Source organism: Acomys russatus, chromosome 14 (genome assembly GCF_903995435.1).
Source record: "Acomys russatus chromosome 14, mAcoRus1.1, whole genome shotgun sequence".
In the NCBI taxonomy this organism is placed as follows: Eukaryota; Metazoa; Chordata; class Mammalia; order Rodentia; family Muridae; genus Acomys; species Acomys russatus.
Window position 1 is genome coordinate 29415289 of NC_067150.1, and position 22149 is coordinate 29437437.

Genomic DNA, 22149 nt, shown 5'->3' on the forward strand with positions numbered 1-22149 from the left:
AGACACTCTCAATAGAACAAAGCAACAGCCTACAGAATGGGAAAAGATCTTAACCAACCCTACATCTGACAAAGGTCTAATTTCCAAAATATATAAAGAACGCAAGAAATTAAACACCACCAAACCAAGTAACCCAATTAAGAAATGAGGGTCAGAACTAAACATAGAATCTCAACAGAGGAATAGCGAGTGGCTGAGAAACACTTAAAGAAATGCTCAACATTCTGAGCCATCAGAGAAATGCAAATCAAAATGACTCTGAGATTCCATCCTACATCCATCAGAATGGCGAAAATCAAAATCTCAAGTGACAGCACATGCTGGCGAGGATGTGGAGAAAGGGGAACACTCCTTCATTGCTGGCAAGAATACAAACTTGTACAGCCACTTTGGAAATCTCTCTGGAGCTTTCTCAGAAAACTGGGACTAGGGCTTCCTCAAGACCCAGCTATTCCACTCCTTGGAATATACCCAGAAGATGCTCCACCACACAACATGTGCATATGCTCAACCGCGTTCATAGCAGAACCTAAAAACAACCTAAATGTCCCTCAGTTGAAGAATGGATAAAGAAACTGTGGTATATTTACATTATGGAATACTACTCAGCTATCAAAAACAAGAAATCCTGACACTTGTGGACGAATGGATGGAACTAGAAATGATCATACTGAGTTAGTTAACCCAGACTCAGAAAGACTCCCATGGCATATGCTCACTTGTAATTGGACACTAGTCCAAGAGGCATGTCTTGGCTGACAACATCCCTAGGAAGCGTTTTCAGATTAGCTTGAGTTCTCTTAGTTTCCATAGTTCCTTTATGCTTGTTTTTCATTCTGTACTGTGTCTTCAGCTCCTGCTTGTTTACTTTCCAGCTTTCTATACCCAGTGAAACATACTTCCTTCCTTTGAAAAATGCAGCTCAAGGCTTTTAAGCTTACAGCCCTGTGATCCTATGACAGGTCAATGCCATCCAAAGCCCTCAAATATACCTTCTCAGATGGAACCAGGAAAAGAAAATGAGAACTTCGTCCCATTATAGATCTCATAGAGGAAAATGTAGAGACAAAGAGGGCTAAAACCCTCTTTGAGATGAAACCAAGTGACCAGTTCCCTCTCTCTCTCTCTCTCTCTCTCTCTCTCTCTCTCTCTCTCTCTCTCTCTCTCCTCTCTCTCTCTCTCTCTCTCTCTCCTCTCTCTCTCTCTCTCTCTCTTTCTCTCTGTGTGTGTGTGTGTGTGTGTGTGTGTGTGTGTGTGTGTGTGTGTGTATACGCGCGCGCGTGTCTGTGTGTGCGCGGCTGTCCTGCGGTGGTCAAAATATGAAGGTCAGAGCAAAACTTGTATGAATCCATTTACCCCTTCTACCATGTGGGTTCCAGGAACTGAGCTCAAATCATCAGGCTTAGTGACAAATAACTTTACCCACCAGCACCCTAATTGTATAAATTTGAACTTGAGAAGAAATAAGACGACACAGACTGTGAGGGCATTGATCACTAAGTCTGACTACTGAGTTCAGACTTCAGAACCAATATGGTGGAAGAAAAGTATTGAGTCCTGCAGGTTCACCTCAGAACTCGACACACATATCATGACATGTCAACACAGAAACACACAAAATACATAAATGTAAGTATCTTGTAATTGAAAGTAATCTATACAGCTTACAGAATTAGTGAAAAATTTTTATTTAAAATGTACACAATGAATTACAGGGCATCAAACATAATATAGTAAGATAAATATAGACTACAAAAGACATCTACAACATATGATGGAAAGACCAAGACCTATAAGGTCCAAGACAAGGTCAGAAGTGGAATGCTTGCTGGCATGCTCCAGAGCCAGGGTTCAATGAACAGCACTGAAAATCAAGATTAGAATGACTTTTAATATTTGTAAGTATATAAGCGTACATATGTAAACACATATAAGTACACATCATGGCTTATTAATGACTTTAAGGCATTGAATTATATAACTGAATTTGTAAACAAGCTGTGTCTCTGTACGGCAGAATAGCATTACTAGACATATTTGCATTTTCTCAGTTGAGTATGCAATGTGCTAGGAAAAATATAAAAATAAAGATGCAAGCAACATCAACTTCAAATTTATGTAATTTACTAGGAAAAAAATGCTAAACTAGGCAATCTTCCTATGTGTACACAAAATAGAATCAGATGCTGTGACGTTGAAATGACTTCAGGCCATGTGATGGCCGATCCTACCTATGAACTTCATTGTCTCAAGGATGTCAAAGAGATTCCTCAAACACCACTCTGAGTGTGCCTGCAACAGTTCTAGACATGATTTGGATATGACGTCTTTGACTTAATTAATGATTTGAGCTATGAATGATTTCGATTTTTGAATAGATTATTAAGAGAGTTACAGGCTGGGTTGGAGAAAGCAGTCACTGGGGTTGTGGCCTTGGAGGTGTATCCTGCCCTGGTCCCTTCCTACTATGCTCAGCTGTGTCCTACATGCCATGATGTCAATAGCTCTGCTCCACCACATCCTCCCACCATGACAGGAACCTCTGGAGTCATAAACTGAAATAGATCATTGATATGTCATATTGTTTTACTCAGGTCACGGTAGTGATAAACCAGAGAGCATATGTCATCCAGTCAGTGCGTGAGAACGAAGACAGATACCGGAACTGATGTTTCCTAGCCACCTGAGAAGAAGGGGAACTACTAGTCTGATGGTTCATAAAGGGTGGGTGTGAGGTCTGTCCTATTCACTAGGACTGACTAGTGTTGACAAAGGTAACAGAGAAAAAAATAGGGGGAAATGCAGTAAGTATCACTTAGTGATGGAAGGATGAAGGAAGCAAAAGAAGAAAACAAGATTCTGGAAAGGAGAAAGCAGAGAACATGGGTCTATCCCCAGCTGAACTGCTGAAACACCGACAGCTGATGCTGATTCCAGGCAGGTGTCAGGTCTTAGGCCCTGCAGGGAATAGATGCCCCAGTGTTGTGAGGCTTTGAGAGCACAGGGAGGGAGGGATAAACTCACCTGCAGCAGGACTGGGCAAGAATGGGCTTGGCCTCTAAAACTCATTACAGAGCGATTGGTTATGGCAACATGTAAACTCCAATGTTGTATTATAAAAGGTAAAAGTCTGATTTAAGCAATTGGAAGAACAATCCTGCAGCCCAAACACGATATCATAATCTGTACAAGAAGAAAAACAAGGGACAAACAAAAATATTTGTGAGGCTCAGTAAATGAAGAGAGGCAGGCTCCTCAGTGTAACGTACGCCAGTCACCAGCAGGCAACCTCTAATCTGACCTGCAGGAATGCCTTCCATAACTAAAATTTCTGAGTGAAATTTTACAGTTCAAATCCTCTCGTGCCTGAGAGAGTTACCGGCTTCCCAAGAACTCTCCTAAAGACCATGCGGAGACTACCCTCAAAACAATCTCTTCATCTGGCCAAGACCAGAGGACAAGCAGGACCCAGTGCAAAGGAGTCACCTCCTGAGTTTCCACAGAAACACAGCCACCCCCCTCAGTTTCTGCTTTGCCCCCAGGAATGTACAGAGAGCTGCTTCATTCCTCAGCAGCAGACAGGATCGCCCCAAGATGTCCAAGGCATGACCCACCTTCAGAAACTACCAATATGCCACATTCCTGGCCATCCTTAGCTTCACAGGTAGATTCTCCTTTCTCACAGACCCCATTAGAGTCGAACATGTAGCACTGCAAACATGTCAGAGCTGAAAAGGCAAAAAGCAAGGGTAAAGATTCATTGAGAGCCAGCCTCCAGCTGGAGCTGAGCCTGTGGCTGGAATCAAGGAATAAGAAACAATGATCAAGGAAAGAGCTGGGTGCATGCAGAGCTGACCCCCACAGGGAGGCCCATGACCTTAGAACCTAGGAAGGGATTGGAGAAGAAGAGCCAGCTTGCCCTTCTTCAAATACTGTGTAGGGACAGGGCTGTGAGGAGGAAGATCCAAGCTCTGGTGTGGGGAGCCTGAGCTACCACCCATGACCGTACAAGTGCTCCCCAATCACTTCCTTATCTTCATCCTGTGAAGGACCTTCCTTGTATCATTTCCAGTTCAAACTTAGGCCTGTGCACTGGTAAGACTGAGAAAGAGAACTGAAGGGTTAGAGAAAAGAGGGCCAGGACAGAGCTATGACAGACAGGAAGAGGAATGGGAGAGGCCCCTCCTGTGTACAAAGACAGCAGGGAAGGAAGGGGATGTGAGGACCTGGTGATGAAGGGTGTGGCATCACTTATAAGAGTAGTCCAGTCTTGTACCTGACTCCTCACCTCCCAAAACCCAATACCCTTCAGCAGACTGGCTGCCTACCAGCACCAGGCCCTACCACCTCCTAGCATCTCACCTTGAAGGAAGCCCAGCACAAAGGAAAGGCCCAGCAGGATCAGAAGGAGATTCTTCCCCATAGCAGTGGGATATCAGGTCAAGCAGGCAGCAGGGAGCAGGACAGAGCACTCAAGGCCTCAACAATGCGTGCTTATATGTGAGCTCAGGCTAGAAGGGGAAGCCAGTGGAATCCCAAACTAGTGCACAGAGCAGATAGCCTGGGGGGAAACCTAGATCCTACGTGCTTCGCTATGTCTGCAGACTTCTGTGTCACTGCGGTTCAAGTGCTTCTGGATCCTTGACCACGTATTTATTTCACTAACTTTTGAATGGAATCAATAGCTATGATTTGGAGGGAGGGGGGATTGAGACTGGGTGGCTGAGGTGCCCAGAGGGTGCTACACTAGGCTATGACTTTTCAGAGAAGGAAATGACTACCCTCAGCCTGCACGCTGCAGATTTTAGATTCCCTGACTGTGGGAATGGGACATACGTTTAATTGCTCAATAAATCACTGAAACCCAAATTGCAGATTCTCATCTTCCATACAGACTGCAGTTATCTTCCTTGGCGCCAGATGGAAAGAGATCTACAGGGTAAGAAGACGGGTCTTTCGTTCCTGGTCCTGGTTTCCTGTCCTACTTATGGAGTCGGGAAACTCAAAGCACCAATGACAGTGACCATATCTGTTTTCTAAAAACCTCTCCTACCCTGCAAAGAAAAATTAACTCTGCTCATTTACTACCAAAAAAGATACAACTTCTCCCACCTCCTCCTCTCATCCCTAAGTTGAAGGAATGCCCTTCATATTAAACTACTTCTGCAGCTGACCAAATAGTATAGACAGCCATTGTAAAGACAGAGAAGACTCTCCCTTGGGAAGCCCAAACCTAGATGTGGGTATTAGAGCACAGGCCTGCCATGTAAAGGCAAGAAAATCAGGTGATGCCCTCCTGTCCCACTGGGCTGTTCTAGTTCCTGTCTCCTACAGATGTGACAGAAACTCCTCCATGTGCATCCATGTTTCTGCTGCTCCAAGCAAACCACTCTGAGGCACACCCCAGAAAATATTGGGGGGATTTAAGACTTGTTTTGGTTGGTTGGTTGGTTGGTTGGTTGCTTCTGTTTTGGGGGCGTTTCTTTGTTTGTCTCTCCCTCTCCCTCTGCCCCTCCCACTTCCTCCCTCCCTCTCCCTTTTCAGGTTCAACACCCATGGTGTCACTGTCAAGCATCTCTCATATTCTTTGACATTGACTTTCTTAGCAATTTCATGTCTTTAATGTCCCCCAAATGCACAACCCAATCATGCTGCCTCTAGCATAAAGTCCAAGGTCCAGTCCTGACTCTCTCTTTGTCGCATGGGTCATCTCTCCCTAGACAACTCATATTCCTTGACAATTTCATGTCATCTCCTTTACAAATATCTGCTCTCTTTTTCTCAACAGGTATGTCTTATCCTTTCCCACACCATCTCTGTAAGCCCATAGCCAATGGTTTCAGCTGGATGAGGTAGGAAGACAAATAAATAGAGGATTTTAAGAAGAACTAAAATTCCAAATCTATATGTATAAAGCATTAAAGAATAAAAATTAGATTAGAAAACAATTAATTAACTTAAAAAATGTTTCCAGAGCCAGGTTTGGTGGCCCAGTCTAACATCAGCACTCGGGAGGCAGGGGCAGGTGGTGCTCCAAGATTTCAGATCAGATCCAGGTCGTCAAAAGCTATATCACAAGACCTTGGCTCTGAATTAAAAGAAAAAAGTGTCCGCGTGCCAGGGAGCAGCTCCACAGAGCAGAGCCTGCCAAGTGCACTGCTGTGCAGCCGAGGAGCAGAGGAGAGGCCGAGGGGAAGCCAAGTGCTGTGTGCCAGGAAGCAGCTCCATGGAGCAGAGCCCACCTTGCCCACCTCTGGAGATCACTGGGTAAGAGAAATCTGCACAGTGCAGAGCACGGGCCCACAAGCGGGTCTGGCCACCTGTGATCCAGAGGCACACAGAGGAGGGCAGACTATTCCCCACCGCCTGGACCAGAGCCTGCCTGCCAGCTCAGCAGGGCGAATTCAGCAAATGGGACAGAAGCATTCTGGCAGTGAAGCATCAGAGCTCCTAGCCTGGGGAAATCTCAGGGAACGGGTGGATCTGTCCTCAGATAACCTCCACCTGCCCTGCGCCAGTCCACAGAAAGCCCCAGTGCCACAAGGTGGCCCAGAACGCTGTGGACACTGTGATCAGACTCAGAGCACGGTCTGAGACCCGAGAAACTACCGGGAGCCACAGACCAGGGGACTGAAATCATCACGGCAGTGAAGCATCAGAGCTCCTAGCCTGGGGAAATGGACGGATCTGTCCTCAGACTCCCTCCACTAGACACCAGAATTTAACTAACGTCATGAATCAAATGGATCTATCAGATACCTACAGAACGTTTCACCCAAACACAAAGGATTATATCTTCTTTTCAGCACCCTATGGAACGGTCTCCAAAACTGATCACATAGTAGGTCACAGAGCAAGCTTCAACAGATACAAGAAGATTGAAATAATACCATGTATCCTATCAGATTACCATGGTCAAAGGCTGGACTTCAACAACAGAAATAACAAAAAGCCTACACACAAATGGAAACTAGTGGGGCAGCAGTGGTGCAAGCCTTTAATTCCTGCATTTGGCAGGCAGAGGCAGGTGAATCTCTGGGAGTTCGAGGCCAGCCTGATCTACAAAGTGAGTCCAGGACAGCCAAGGCTACACAGAGAAACAAAAACAAAAACAAAAATCAGGGACCAGGCAAGGCTGCCCACTCTCTCCATATCTCTTCAATACAGTGCTTGAAGTTCTAGCCAGAGCAGTAAGACAACAAAAGGAGATCAAGCGGATCCAAACGGGAAGGGAGGAAGTCAAATTATCCCTATTTGCAGATGATGTGATACTGTACATAAATGACCCCCAAAATTCCACCAGAGAACTCCTACAGCTGATAAACACCATCAGCAAAATGGCTGAATACAAAATTAACTCAAAAAGTCAGTAGCCTTCCTTTATACAAATGACAATTATGCGGAGGAAGAAATTAGGGAAACTACACCCTTCATGATAACCATAAGCAATATAAAATATCTAGGAATAACTCTAACTAAGGAAGTAAAGGACTTCTTTCAAAAAACCAGATTTCTGAAGACAGTGTGAGATGAAATCAGAAGATGGAAAGCTCTCCCTTGTTCATAGATTGGGAGAATTAACATAGTAAATATTGCCATCTTACCGAAAGGAATTTACAAATTGGATGCCATCTCTATCAACATACCTCCACAATTTTTAATGACATTGAAAGATCAATTCTCAACTTCATATGGAAAAAACAAAAAAACCCAGAATAGCTAAAACAATCCTGTACAATAAAAGATCCTCTGGAGGAATCTCCATCCCTTACCTCAAGCTGTACTATGGAGCAACAGTAATTAAAACAGCATGGTACTGGCACCGAAATAGGCTGGTTGTTCAACGGAATCGAATCAAAGATGCAGAAATGAATCCACACACATATGGTCACTTGATTTTTGACAAAGCCACATCTATTCATTGGAAAAGAGATAGCATCCTCAACAAATGGTGCTGGTCTGACTGGATGTCTACATGTAGAAAAATGCAATTAGATCCATATTTATCACCATGCACAAAACTCAAGTCCAGATGGCTTAAAGACCTCAACATAAAACCGCAAATGTTAAATCGGTTAGAAGAAAGAGTGGGGAAGAGGCTGACACATTGGCACAGGAGACAACTACCTAAACAAAACACCAACAGCCCAGGCCTTACACTCAACAATCAATAAATGGGGCCTCATGAGGCTGAAAAGCTTCTGTAAGGCAGGAGACACTCTCAATAGAACAAAGCAACAGCCTACAGAATGGGAAAAGATCTTCACCAACCCTACATCTGACAAAGGTCTAATTTCCAAAATATATAAAGAACTCAAGAAATTATACAACACCAAACCAAGTAACCAAATTAAGAAATGAGGCTCAGAACTAAACATAGAATCTCAACAGAGGAATATCGAATGGCTGAAAAACACTTAAAGAAATGCTCAACGTTCTGAGCCATCAGAGAAATGCAAATCAAAATGACTCTGAGATTCCATCCTACATCCATCAGAATGGCTAAGATCAAAATCTCAAGTGACAGCACATGCTGGCAAGTTTGTAGAGAAAGGGGAACACTCCTTCATTGCTGGCAAGAATACAAACTTGTACAGCCACTTTGGAAATCTCTCTGGAGCTTTCTCAGAAAACTGGGACTAGGGCTTCCTCAAGACCCAGCTATTCCACTCCTTGGAATATACCCAGAAGATGCTCCACCACACAACAAGGGCATATGCTCAACCATGTTCATAGCAGCCTTATTCATAATAGCAGAACCTAAAAACAACCTAAATGTCCCTCAATTGAAGAATGGATAAAGAAACTGTGGTACATTTACATTATGGAATACTACTCAGCTATCAAAAACAAGAAATCCTGACACTTGTGGACGAATGGATGGAACTAGAAATGATCATACTGAGTGAGTTAACCCAGACTCAGAAAGACTCCCATGGCATATGCTCACTTGTAATTGGACACTAGCCCAAGAGGCATGTCTTGGCTGACAACATCCCTAGGAAGCGTTTTCAGATTAGTTTGAGTTCTCTTAGTTTCCATAGTCCCTTTATGCCTGTGTTTCATTCTGTTCTGTGTCTTCAGCTCCTGCTTGTTTACTTTCCAGCTTTCCATACCCAGTGAAACATACTTCCTTCCTTTGAAAAATGCAGCTCAAGGCTTTTAAGCTTATAGCCCTGTGATCCCATGACAGGTCAATACCATCCAAAGCCCTCAAATATACCTTCTCGGATGGAACCAGGAAAAGAAAATGAGAACTTCGTCCCATTATAGATCTCATAGAGGGAAATGTAGAGACAAAGAGGGCTAAAACCGAAAGGCACAATGGCCATTGCCTGACAATCAGACTCTGACTGCTTGGAGCCTGACACGGTGACATCTGATTCATTGCCTGAATAATTAGAATCTAATTTCTAATGCTCACAGATGCCTTTCCCCAAATGTGCATACTCAGGAAATGACATGTAATACTATACAATGTATTTACACGACAAAACAGTGAAATACTAACTTCTTTATCTATTCAAACACCATAGCACAGAATAGGCAATTGAAGAGACCAAGTGACCAGTTCTCTCTCTCTCTCTCTCTCTCTCTCTCTCTCTGTGTGTGTGTGTGTGTGTGTGTGTGTGTGTGTGTGTGTGTGTGTGTATGCGCGAGCGTGTCTGTGTGTGCGCGCCTGGCCTGCGGTGGTCAAAATATGAAGGTCAGAGCAAAACTTGTATGAATCCATTTACCCCTTCTGCCATGTGGGTTCCATGAACTGAGCTCAAATCATCAGGCTTAGTGACAAATATGACAAATAACTTTAACCACCAGCACCCTAATTGTATAAATTTGAACTTGAGAAGAAATAAGATGACACAGACTGTGAGGGCATTGATCACTAAGTCTGACTACTGAGTTCAGACTTCAGAACCAATATGGTGGAAGAAAAGTATTGAGTCCTGCAGGTTCACCTCAGAACTCGACACACATATCATGACATGTCAACACAGAAACACACAAAATACACAAATGTAAGTATCTTGTAATTGAAAGTAATCTATACAGCTTACAGAATTAGTGAAAATTTTTATTTAAAAGGTACACAATGAAATACAGGGCATCAAACATAATATAGTAAGATAAATATAGACTACAAAAGACATCTACAACATATGATGGAAAGACCAAGACCTATAAGGTCCAAGACAAGGTCAGAAGTGGAATGCTTGCTGGCATGCTCCAGAGCCAGGGTTCAATGAACAGCACTGAAAATCAAGATTAGAATGACTTTTAATATTTGTAAGTATAGAAGCATACATATGTAAACACATATAAGTACACATCATGGCTTATTAATGACTTTAAGGCATTGTAATATATAACTGAATATGTAAACAAGCTGTGCCTCTGTACGGCAGAATAGCATTACTAGACATATTTGCATTTTCTCAGTTGAGTATGCAATGTGCTAGGGAAAATATAAAAATAAAGATGCAAGCAACATCAACTTCAAATTTATGTAATTTACTAGGAAAAAAATGCTAAACTAGGCAATCTTTCTATGTGTACACAAAATAGAATCAGACGCTGTGACGCTGGAATGACTTCAGGCCGTGTGATGGCCGATCCTACCTATGAACTTCATTGTCTCAAGGATGTCAAAGAGATTCCTCAAACACCACTCTGAGTGTGCCTGCAACAGTTCTAGACATGATTTGGATATGACGTCTTTGACTTAATTAATGATTTGAGCTATGAATGCTTTCGATTTTTGAATAGATTATTAAGAGAGTTACGGGCTGGGTTGGAGAAAGCAGTCACTGGGGTTGTGGCCTTGGAGGTGTATCCTGCCCTGGTCCCTTCCTACTATGCTCAGCTGTGTCCTACATGCCATGATGTCAATAGCTCTGCTCCACCACATCCTCCCACCATGACAGGAACCTCTGGAGTCATAAACTGAAATAGATCATTGCTATGTCATATTGTTTTACTCAGGTCACGGTAGTGATAAACCAGAGAGCATATGTCATCCAGTCAGTGCGTGAGAATGAAGACAGATACCGGAACTGATGTTTCCTAGCCACCTGAGAAGAAGGGGAACTACTAGTCTGACGGTTCATAAAGGATGGGTGTGAGGTCTGTCCTATTCACTAGGACTGACTAGTGTTGACAAAGGTAACAGAGAAGAAAATAGGGGGAAATGCAGTAAGTATCACTTAGTGATGGAAGGATGAAGGAAGCAAAAGAAGAAAACAAGATTCTGGAAAGGAGAAAGCAGAGAACATGGCTCTATCCCCAGCTGAACTGGGGAAACACCGACAGCTGATGCTGATTCCAGGCAGGTGTCAGGTCTTAGGCCCTGCAGGGAATAGATGCCCCAGTGTTGTGAGGCTTTGAGAGCACAGGGAGGGAGGGATAAACTCACCTGCAGCAGGACTGGGCAAGAATGGGCTTGGCCTCTAAAACTCATTACAGAGCGATTGGTTATGGCAACATGTAAACTCCAATGTTGTATTATAAAAGGTAAAAGTCTGATTTAAGCAATTGGAAGAACAATCCTGCAGCCCAAACACGATATCGTAATCTGTACAAGAAGAAAAACAAGGGACAAACAAAAATATTTGTGAGGCTCAGTAAATGAAGAGAGGCAGGCTCCTCAGTGTAACGTACGCCAGTCACCACCAGGCAACCTCTAATCTGACCTGCAGGAATGCCTTCCATAACTAAAATTTCTGAGTGAAATTTTACAGTTCAAATCCTCTCGTGCCTGAGAGAGTTACAGGCTTCCCAAGAACTCTCCTAAAGACCATGCAGAGACTACCCTCAAAACAATCTCTTCATCTGGCCAAGACCAGAGGACAAGCAGGACCCAGTGCAAAGGAGTCACCTCCTGAGTTTGCACAGAAACACAGCCACCCCCCTCAGTTTCTGCTTTGCCCCCAGGAATGTACAGAGAGCTGCTTCATTCCTCAGCAGCAAACAGGATCGCCCCAAGATTTCCAAGGCATGACCCACCTTCAGAAACTACCAATATGCCACATTCCTGGCCATCCTTAGCTTCACAGGTAGATTCTCCTTTCTCACAGACCCCATTAGAGTCGAACAGGTAGCACTGCAAACATGTCAGAGCTGAAAAGGCAAAAAGCAAGGGTAAAGATTCATTGAGAGCCAGCCTCCAGCTGGAGCTGAGCCTGTGGCTGGAATCAAGGAATAAGAAACAATGATCAAGGAAAGAGCTGGGTGCATGCAGAGCTGACCCCCACAGGGAGGCCCATGACCTTAGAACCTAGGAAGGGATTGGAGAAGAAGAGCCAGCTTGCCCTTCTTCAAATACTGTGTAGGGACAGGGCTGTGAGGAGGAAGATCCAAGCTCTGGTGTGGGGAGCCTGAGCTACCACCCATGACCGTACAAGTGCTCCCCAATCACTTCCTTATCTTCATCCTGTGAAGGACCTTCCTTGTGTCATTTCCAGTTCAAACTTAGGCCTGTGCACTGGTAAGACTGAGAAAGAGAACTGAAGGGTTAGAAAAAAGAGGACCAGGACAGAGCTATGACAAACAGGAAGAGGAATAGGAGAGGTCCCTCCTGTGTACAGAGACAGCAGGGAAGGAAGGGGATGTGAAGACCTGGTGATGAAGGGTGTGGCATCACGTATAAGAGTAGTCCAGTCTTGTACCTGACTTCTCACCTCCCAAAACCCAATACCCTTCAGCAGACTGGCTGCCTACCAGCACCAGGCCCTACCACCTCCTAGCATCTCACCTTGAAGGAAGCCCAGCACAAAGGAAAGGCCCAGCAGGATCAAAAGGAGATTCTTCCCCATAGCAGTGGGATATCAGGTCAAGCAGGCAGCAGGGAGCAGGACAGAGCACTCAAGGCCTCAACAATGCGTGCTTATACGTGAGCTCAGGCTACAAGGGGAAGCCAGTGGAATCCCAAACTAGTGCACAGAGCAGATAGCCTGGGGGGGAAACCTAGATCCTACGTGCTTCGCTATGTCTGCAGACTTCTGTGTCACTGCGGTTCAAGTGCTTCTGGATCCTTGACCACGTATTTATTTCACTAACTTTTGAATGGAATCAATAGCTATGATTTGGAGGGAGGGGGAATTGAGACTGGGTGGCTGAGGTGCCTAGAGGGTGCTACACTAGGCTATGACTTTTCAGAGAAGGAAATGACTACCCTCAGCCTGCACGCTGCAGATTTTAAATTCCCTGACTGTGGGAATGGGACACACGTTTAATTGCTCAATAAATCACTGAAACCCAAATTGCAGATTCTCATCTTCCATACAGACTGCAGTTATCTTCCTTGGAGCCAGATGAAAAGAGATCTACAGGGTAAGAAAACGGGTCTTTCGTTCCTGGTCTAGTTTCCATGTCCTACTTCTGTAGTCGGGAAACTCATAGCACCAATGACAGTGACCATATCTGTTTTCTAAAAACCTCTCGTACCCTGCCAAGAAAAAAGTAACTCTGCTCATTTACTACCAAAAGAGATACAACTTCTCCCACCTCCTCCTCTCATCCCTAAGTTGAAGGAATGCCCTTCATATTAAACTACCTCTGCAGCTGGCCAAATAGTATAGACAGCCATTGTAAAGACAGAGAAGACTCTCCCTTGGGAAGCCCATACCTAGACGTGGGTATTAGAGCATAGCCCTGCCATGTAAAGGCAAGAAAATCAGGTGATGCCCTCCTGTCCCACTGGGCTGTTCTAGTTCCTGTCTCCTACAGATGTGACAGAAACTCCTCCATGTGCATCCATGTTTCTGCTGCTCCAAGCAAACCACTCTGAGGCACACCCTAGAAAATACTGGGGGGATTTAAGACTTGTTTTGGTTGGTTGGTTGGTTGGTTGGTTGCTTCTGTTTTGGGGGCGTTTCTTTGTTTCTCTCTCCCTCTCCTTCTGCCCCTCCCACTTCCTCCCTCCCTCTCCCTTTTCAGGTTCAACACCCATGGTGTCACTGTCAAGCATCTCTCATATTCTTTGACATTGACTTTCTTAGCAATTTCATGTCTTTAATGTCCCCCAAATGCACAACCCCATCATGCTGCCTCTAGCATAAGGCCCAAGGTCCAGTCCTGACTCTCTCTTTGTCGCATGGGTCATCTCTCCCTAGACAACTCATATTCCTTGACAATTTCATGTCATCTCCTTTACAAATATCTGCTCTCTTTTTCTCAACAGGTATGTCTTGTCCTTTCCCACACCATCTCTGTAAGCCCAGCCAATGGTTTCAGCTGGACAAGGTAGGAAGACAAATAAATAGAGGATTTTAAGAAAAACTAAAATTCCAAATGTATATGTATAAAGCATCAAAGAATAAAAATTAAATTAGAAAACAATTAATTAACTTGAAAAAATGTTTCCAGAGCCAGGTTTGGTGGCCCAGTCTAACATCAGCACTCGGGAGGCAGGGGCAGGTGGTGCTCCAAGATTTCAGATCAGATCCAGGTCGTCAAAAGCTATATCACAAGACCTTGGCTCTGAATTAAAGGGAAAAAAGTGTCCGGGTGCCAGGGGGCAGCTCCACAGAGCAGAGCCTGCCAAGTGCACTGCTGTGCCACCGAGGAGAAGACAACAAGCTGAGGGGAAGCCAAGTGAAGTCTGCTGTGTGCCAGGGAGCAGCTCCATTGAGCAGAGCCCACCTCGTGCACTTCTGGAGATCACTGGGTAAGAGAGATCAGCACAGTGCAGAGCATGGGCCCACAGGCAGGTCTGACCACCTGTGATCCAGAGGCACACAGAGGAGGGCGGAGTAGTCCCCACTGCCTGGACCAGAGCCTGCCTGGGAGCTGTGGCCTTTTCAGCAGGGCGAATACAGTAAATGGGACAGAAATCATCACGGCAGTGAAGCATCAGAGCTCCTAGCCTAGGGAAATCTTGGGGAAATGGACGGATCTGTCCTCAGACTCCCTCCACCCAACACCAGAATTTAACCAATGTCACGAATCAAATGGATCTAACAGATCTACAGAACGTTTCACCCAAACACAAAGGATTATACCTTCTTTTCAGCACCCCATGGAACATTCTCCAAAATTGATCCCATAGTAGGTCACAAGGCAAGCTTCAACAGATACAAGAAGATTGAAATAATACCGTGTATCCTATCAGATCACCATGGTCAAAGGCTGGACTTCAACAACAGAAATAACAAAAAGCCTACACACAAATGGAAACTAGTGCGGTGGTGATGGCACAAGCCTTTAATCTCTGGACTTGGGAGGCAGAGGCAGGCGAATCTCTATGAGTTCGAGGCCAGCCTGGTCTACAAAGTGAGTCCAGGACAGTCATGGCTACACAAAGAAACACTGTTTCAAAAAATAAAACAAAAAAAATCAGCGACCAGGCAAGGATGCCCACTCTCTCTATATCTCTTCAATACCGTACTTAGAGTTCTAACCAGAGCAATAAGACAACAAAAGGAGATCAAGGGGATCCAAATGGTAAAAGCAGAAGTCAAATTATCCCTATTTGCAGATGATAACATATTGTACATAAATGACCCCCAAAATTCCACCAGAGAACCTGTACAGCTGATAAACACCATCAGCAAAATGGCTGGATACAAAATTAACTCAAACAAGTCAGTAGCCTCCTATATATAAATGACAATCATGCAGAAGAAGAAATTAGGGAAACTACACCCTTTACAATAACCACAAGCAATGTAAAATATTTAGGAGTAACTCTAACTAAGAAAGTAAAGGACTTCTTTCAAAAAACTTCAAATTTCTGAAGAAAGAGTGAGATGAAATCAGAAGATGGAAAGGTCTCCCTTGTTCGTGGATTGGGAGAATTAACATAGTAAAAATTGCCATCTTACCAAAAGCATTTTACGAATTGGATGCCATCTCTATCAAAATACCTCCACAATTTTTAATGACATTGAAAGATCAATTCTCAACTTCATATGGAAAAAACAAAAAAAACCAGAATAGCTAACAGAATTCTGTACAATGAAAGATTCTCTGGAGGAATCTCCATCACTAACCTCAAGCTGTACTATGGAGCAACAGTAATTAAAAGAACATGGTACTGACACCGAAATAGGCTGGTTGATCAATGGAATCAAATCGAAGATCCAGAAATGAATCCACACACATATGGTCACTTGATTTTTGACAAAGAAGCCAAATCTATTCAATGGAAAAAAGATAGCATCCTCAACAAATGGTGCTGGTCTAACTGGATGTGTACAAGTAGAAAAATGCAATTAGATCTATACTTATCACCATGCACAAAACTCAAGTCCAGATGGCTTAAAGACCTCAACATAAAGCCAGAGACATTAAATCGGTTAGAAGAAAAAGTGGGGAAGAGCCTGTAACACACTGGCACAGGAGACAACTACCTAAACAAAACACCAACAGCCCCGGCCTTAACAATCAATACATGGGACCTCATGAGGCTGAAAAGCTTCTGTAAGGCAGGAGACACTCTCAATAGAACAAAGCAACAGCCCACAGAATATGAAAAGATCTTCACCAACCCTACATCTGACAAAGGTCTAATTTCCAAAATATATAAAGAACGCAAGAAGTTAAACACCACCAAACCAAGTAACCAAATTAAGAAATGAGGCTCAGAACTAAACAGAATTCTCAACAGAGGAATATCAAATGGCTGAGAAACACTTAAAGAAATGCTCAATGTCCTTAGTCATCAGAGAAATGCAAATCAAAATGACTCTGAGATTACATCTTACACCCATCAGAATGTCTAAGATCAAAATCTCAAGTGACAGCACATGCTGGCGAGGATGTGGAGAAAGGGGAACACTCCTTCATTGCTGGTGGGAATGCAAACTTGTACAGCCACTTTGGAAATCTCTCTGGTGCTTTTTCAGAAAAATGGGAATAGGGCTTCCCCAAGACCCAGCTATTCCACTCCTTGGAATATACCCAGAAGATGCTCCACCACACAACAAGGGCATATGCTCAACCGTGTTCATAGCAGCCTTATTCATAATAGCAGAACCTAAAAACAACCTAAATGTCCCTCAGTCGAAGAATGGATAAAGAAACTGTGGTACATTTACACTATGGAATACTACTCACCTATTAAAAACAAGAAATCCTGAAATTTGTGGACAAATGGATGGAACTAGAAATGATCATAATGAGTGAGTTAACCCAGAAGCAGAAAGACTCCCATGGCATATACTCACCTATAATTGGATACTAGCCCAGGAGGCATGTCATGGCTGACACCATCCCTAGGAAGCATTTTCAGATTAGTTTGAGTTCTCTTACTTTCCATAGTCCCTTTATGCTTGTTTTTCATTCTGTTCTGTGTCTTCTGCTCCTGCTTGTTTACCTTCCAGCTTTCCACACCCAGTGAAACATACTTCCTTCCTTTGAAAAATGCAGCTCAAGGCTTTTAAGAGAATGGCCCTGTGATCCTATGATAGGCCAATGCCATCCAAAGCCCTCAAATATCCCTTCTCAGATGGAATACAGTACCGGGGGGAAAATGAGACCTTCATCCCATTATTGATCTCATAGAGGGAAATGTAGAGACAAAGAGGGCTAAAACCGAAAGGCAAAATGGCCGTTGCCTGACAATCAGACTCTGACTGCTTGGAGCCTGACATGGGGACATCTGATTCATTGCTTGAATAATTAGAATCTAATTCCTAATGCCCACAGATGCCTTTCCCCAAATGTGCATACTCAGGAAATGACATGTAATACTATAAAATGTATTTACACGACAAAACAGTGAAATATTAACTTCTTTATCTATTCAAACACCATAGCACAGAATAGGCAATTGAGATGAGACCAAGTGTCCAGTTCTCTCTCTCTCTCTCTCTCTCTCTCTCTCTCTCTCTCTCTCTCTCTCTCTCTCTGTGTGTGTGTGTGTGTGTGTGTGTGTGTGTGTGTGTGTGTGTGTGTGTGTGTGTTTAGGGGTGGTGAATCTGGTCTTCCCACAGTGCATATCTTTTATTAAAGTTTCTACAAATTTGTCTGATAAAGACTTTTATCCCTGAGCTCTGTTCCATTGTTTCCAGTACAATAGCAGACACCACATAGACCTAAGGGCAGATCTTCCTATTCTGCTACCCAGATACCCCAGACACACTCCCTCTCTGGAAAGGCAATGGCTAACAAACTGCCTGGGAAACTGAAGTTTCTATCTTCCCTTCCAGGGCAAACTCACGTATCAAGAGCCAGAGACAGTGTGTGGTCTCTGTCCCTAGATCTCCATACAAGGGTTCCATTACCTTTGCACTTCTGAAGTATGTGCTATAAAGCACGTAGCCTAAATGTTCTTTTCCAAAAGAATCCGCTCCCACGACAGTCTGTGGGAACTGAACTCGCTGACTGTGTGGCGAGGCATCTCCCCAGATTAGGAGCCAGTATTGTTCTCTGGATATGTCCCCTTGTACAAAGCTGTGGCCAAAGAGAGGGCCTCAGATTCCACAGGGGTGGGTGAAGCTTTGGACCCATTGCATCCTGTTACATGGTCTCCTTCTATCAAGACTCAGCAGTTTCTTAGATCCCACATCAGCTGCTGCTCAAGTCATGCCTGGCTGCAGCTCCATCTCTCTGCATTCTCATAGGTGATTCTGCATATGGTCCCCAGACTAACAGACTTGTTCCTCTTCCCTTCAGACATCTGAGACAGGCAGGCACTGCCCACTCTTCATCACTCACATCCACAGAACCTCCCTGCTTCTTCTGAAATGTAGAAAAAGCCCTTGCTCTCTGTCATGTGTGCCCGAACATTCCTCGGAGTCTTTGCAACACTGTTGTCTATCTGTCCACGTACGGCATCAATCACTCTACCAAAATATCTCTCTCCTAATAGTTCAATCCACCACACTGTCCTGACACCTTCCACAGATGAAGGACCTAGGTATTTTCTTGGACAGTTTGTTTATAGAGGGTAGAACTAAAAAGAAGTATCTAAAAAAGTATTAACACTTTTAAAAATTACCATTTCCTGTCAAAGATCAATGGTTTTTAGAACAATTGGTAGGATAGACACACAAAACAGCTTGCCTTGTTTCTACAGTAGTTAGGGTCAAATATAACAGTCTTTTCCTGTGTGTAGTATTATTATATTCCTTTAAGAATAGGAAGCTTTGAAGGTGTATACAGTTGTTGGACATTACAAATAACAAATTCAGAAGAACAAAACAAATCAAGCAGTTTTTAATACACAATTCTGCAGGAAGATCCTGGAATAGAGATTGGGGGAAGATGGCTGCTGGCATCTTGATATGGCACAAGACAGTGGTTTTTAAAACCTCTGGTCAGAAGGAATTCCTGTCCTCCTCAGTGATAGGTCAGACCATGCACCCTCCCAAGTTTGCCCTATCCTTGGCCTAGAACACAAAGCAACACCCAATGAACAATTTGGGGATTGAGACCGACCCCCTTACATGATCCTGGCTAAGCCACATAACTCCCTAATTCCCAGAGTCCTGAGGCAATCAGGTACTAGCCACCACCTAAGGTAGGGAGGGATCTAGCATTTCTGGCAATGCCATTAAAAAATGGACAAAGCAACGTATTTCTTACACCGTGAACCATGGGCTGACAAAAAAAAAAAAAATCATGTTTACAACTAATGAAAAGTTAGGTACTAAACATACCTGCATTGTTCTACAGGGAAAACGGCAAATCAGGTGAGCAAAGCAGTAAATTTTACCTTATTTTTAAAATATTTTAATTTACTCTTTGACATTTCCTTCATGTTCACAATGTGCCTTGATCCTATTACTGCACAGCTGCTCCACTCACTCACTCCTCCTGAGATTCCCCAAGTGACCCTCCTTCCCACATATGCAGCCACAGCGGTGGTGGGTTCATGAGGCCAGCGGTCATGTCAGGACCTAGTGACAGTGCTTCACAGCACCTTTCCCCATCCTCTGCCTCACTCATCCTCCCCCATCTCTTACATGATGGCGCTTGAGCTAGGGGAGGATGACAGGGCAGTCTCAATTAGCAGGAAGCTCCCAGTACTCACCCGCCCACTCTGAGTCACTGTCTTAACTGTGTCCACTGCCGAAAGAGGCTTTCTGTCCAGTGTCAAATGAAGAACTAATCTATGTCTCTAATCACAATTACTCAGCTGGCAATTGGCATAAATGTTCACTTAACAACGAGACAACAGTAGTATATTGCCCCACCCTTAGGCCTATGACCTCCAAAGACATGAGATTTTGACCAGGTTAGAGTGATAGGCATGAATTCCCTTCTGGGGAACAAGCCTCCACTCTAATCAGAAAGCAGTTCTTTCTTCCCAAATAATTCAGTGCCAATATTTCACTAATAGGCACATTTGCCTGGCAGGTTTGGTATTTTAACGGGCACATTTGACAGAGGGGTTAATTCCTTGATGATTTTCCTCCCACAAAGACTAAAGAGCACCTTTCAGTACACTGGAAAATTTTAATAAGTAAAATATCATTGTCCCACCCTTTATATGATATACAAAAATTAACTCAAATGTGTCAGAGACAAGAATATTGAACTTGAAGATGAAAAATTTATGAAATTAAGATATATACTTTTTTAAATGTTTATTATTTGTAGTTTAGTTTTCCTACATGTATGTCTGTGTGCCACATGTATGCTGGTGCCTCCGGAGGCCAGAAGATGGCATCAGATCCACTGGAACTGGAGTTACAAGTGGTAGAGAATGCATTATAAATAGATGAAATTAAGACTTTCATTAACTAAGACACTTTCCATCAGAGTGTTTTAAAGCAGTACCTGAAGAAACTAGAATCTATATTACTAAAATTTAAATCTGATGCTAATGAGAGAACATTGTTAAATGTTTGAAAATGTATGGACTGATAGAAAATTTCAAAAAGCGTGATCCAGACTATGTGAAGGATTGTCTCAAGTCAGCAAATCTGACTGAGACAATCAGAGCAGAAACCAGACTTCTAAGTCAGTGAATTGTGTCAAATGTTACTTTCCACAGTAAAGGGAAAATCCACCCACTGCCCCTGTGCTAGAGTGGCTGAAAGAAGAGAACAAACACAGTGATGGCCGACAAAGCCAAGTGCTGGCAGGGACCTGGAGCAGCTCTCACACTGCAGTGAGAATGCAATGTGATCAGCCCTGCAGGGAGCACAGGAGTCTCCTGTGAGGCTAATCTACCACACATTTATCACTGGACACACATCAGTGTTTTCCTAAGAGGACTGGAACCATGCTACAGCAGGAATTGCCAATTCTCATTACCTGTTAACGGAGTATACACTAGTAAATCCTCCTAGCCTACCAAACACCATTGCTGGGCCAGAGTTACTTCAGATGTACTCAGAACTAAGTCAACCTAGAAAAGGAAAAGTCATGGATCATATAGGCCACTTGATGTGAAGTAATCATAAGGTAGCACAACTTCTGAATTCCTAGCTTGGGCCTCACTACGTGCGCATACATACACACACACACACACAAACACACACACACACACACACACACACAAATGAATGTATAAAAATTTTAATTGATAATAAGCTAAACAAACATACTTAAGTAATGAAATAAATTTTGTAAGGCATTCAATGCATTACCAAGCATCTAACAGAAGACAGATAAGCACAGAGTAGGAGCAACACGTAAGACATAAGGTGAGACAAGCAGGGTGTGAGGCTCAAAACATGATCAGTAGATGAATGCTTGCTGCCATGCCCCCAAGGCCATGTTTCAATGAACAGCAATGCAAAGAAAAGGGTTAAAATTATTTTTAATAGTTGTTTTTCATTATTTAATTGTAGGGGTGCTTGGTTTGTGTGTATGTCCATGAAAATCATGTATGCCTGGTATTCACAGAATAGCAGAAGTGACATATCCCCTGGAAGTGGAGTTACAGATGGTTGTGTATCACTGGACTGTCTTGACCCATCAGCTCCCAAATAATGACACAGAGACTTATTATTATTTGTTATAGCTTATCTTTTAGATGGCTACCTCCCAATTAGCTCATAAAACTTAAATAATGCCTTTCATTATGGGTGAGATGTGTTTCTTGGATGCAGAAGAAAGAGATTGAAGATGACCTGAGAAGATGGCATGATCTTCCTTGCTCATGGATCGGGAGAATTAACATAGTAAAAATGGCCATCCTACCAAAAGCAATCTACAGATTCAATGCAATCCCTATCAAAATAACTACACAATTTT

General features: G+C 43.4%; 2 protein-coding genes across 2 annotated transcripts; both read right to left on the reverse strand.

Moving 5' to 3' along the window:
• Positions 1-3058: 3058 nt before the first annotated feature.
• LOC127198783 (prostate and testis expressed protein 14-like) lies at positions 3059-4423 on the reverse strand. Its single transcript, XM_051156809.1, has 3 exons — positions 4363-4423; positions 3615-3728; positions 3059-3183 (listed from the first exon to the last, which is right to left on the reverse strand). The coding sequence occupies exons 1-3, from the start codon at positions 4421-4423 to the stop codon at positions 3059-3061; spliced, it is 300 nt and encodes a 99-aa protein (XP_051012766.1).
• Positions 4424-11447: 7024 nt separating this feature from the next.
• Positions 11448-12812, reverse strand: LOC127198782 (prostate and testis expressed protein 14-like). Its single transcript, XM_051156808.1, has 3 exons — positions 12752-12812; positions 12004-12117; positions 11448-11572 (listed from the first exon to the last, which is right to left on the reverse strand). Exons 1-3 carry the CDS (start codon positions 12810-12812, stop codon positions 11448-11450), a joined length of 300 nt encoding a protein of 99 aa, XP_051012765.1.
• Positions 12813-22149: the final 9337 nt, after the last annotated feature.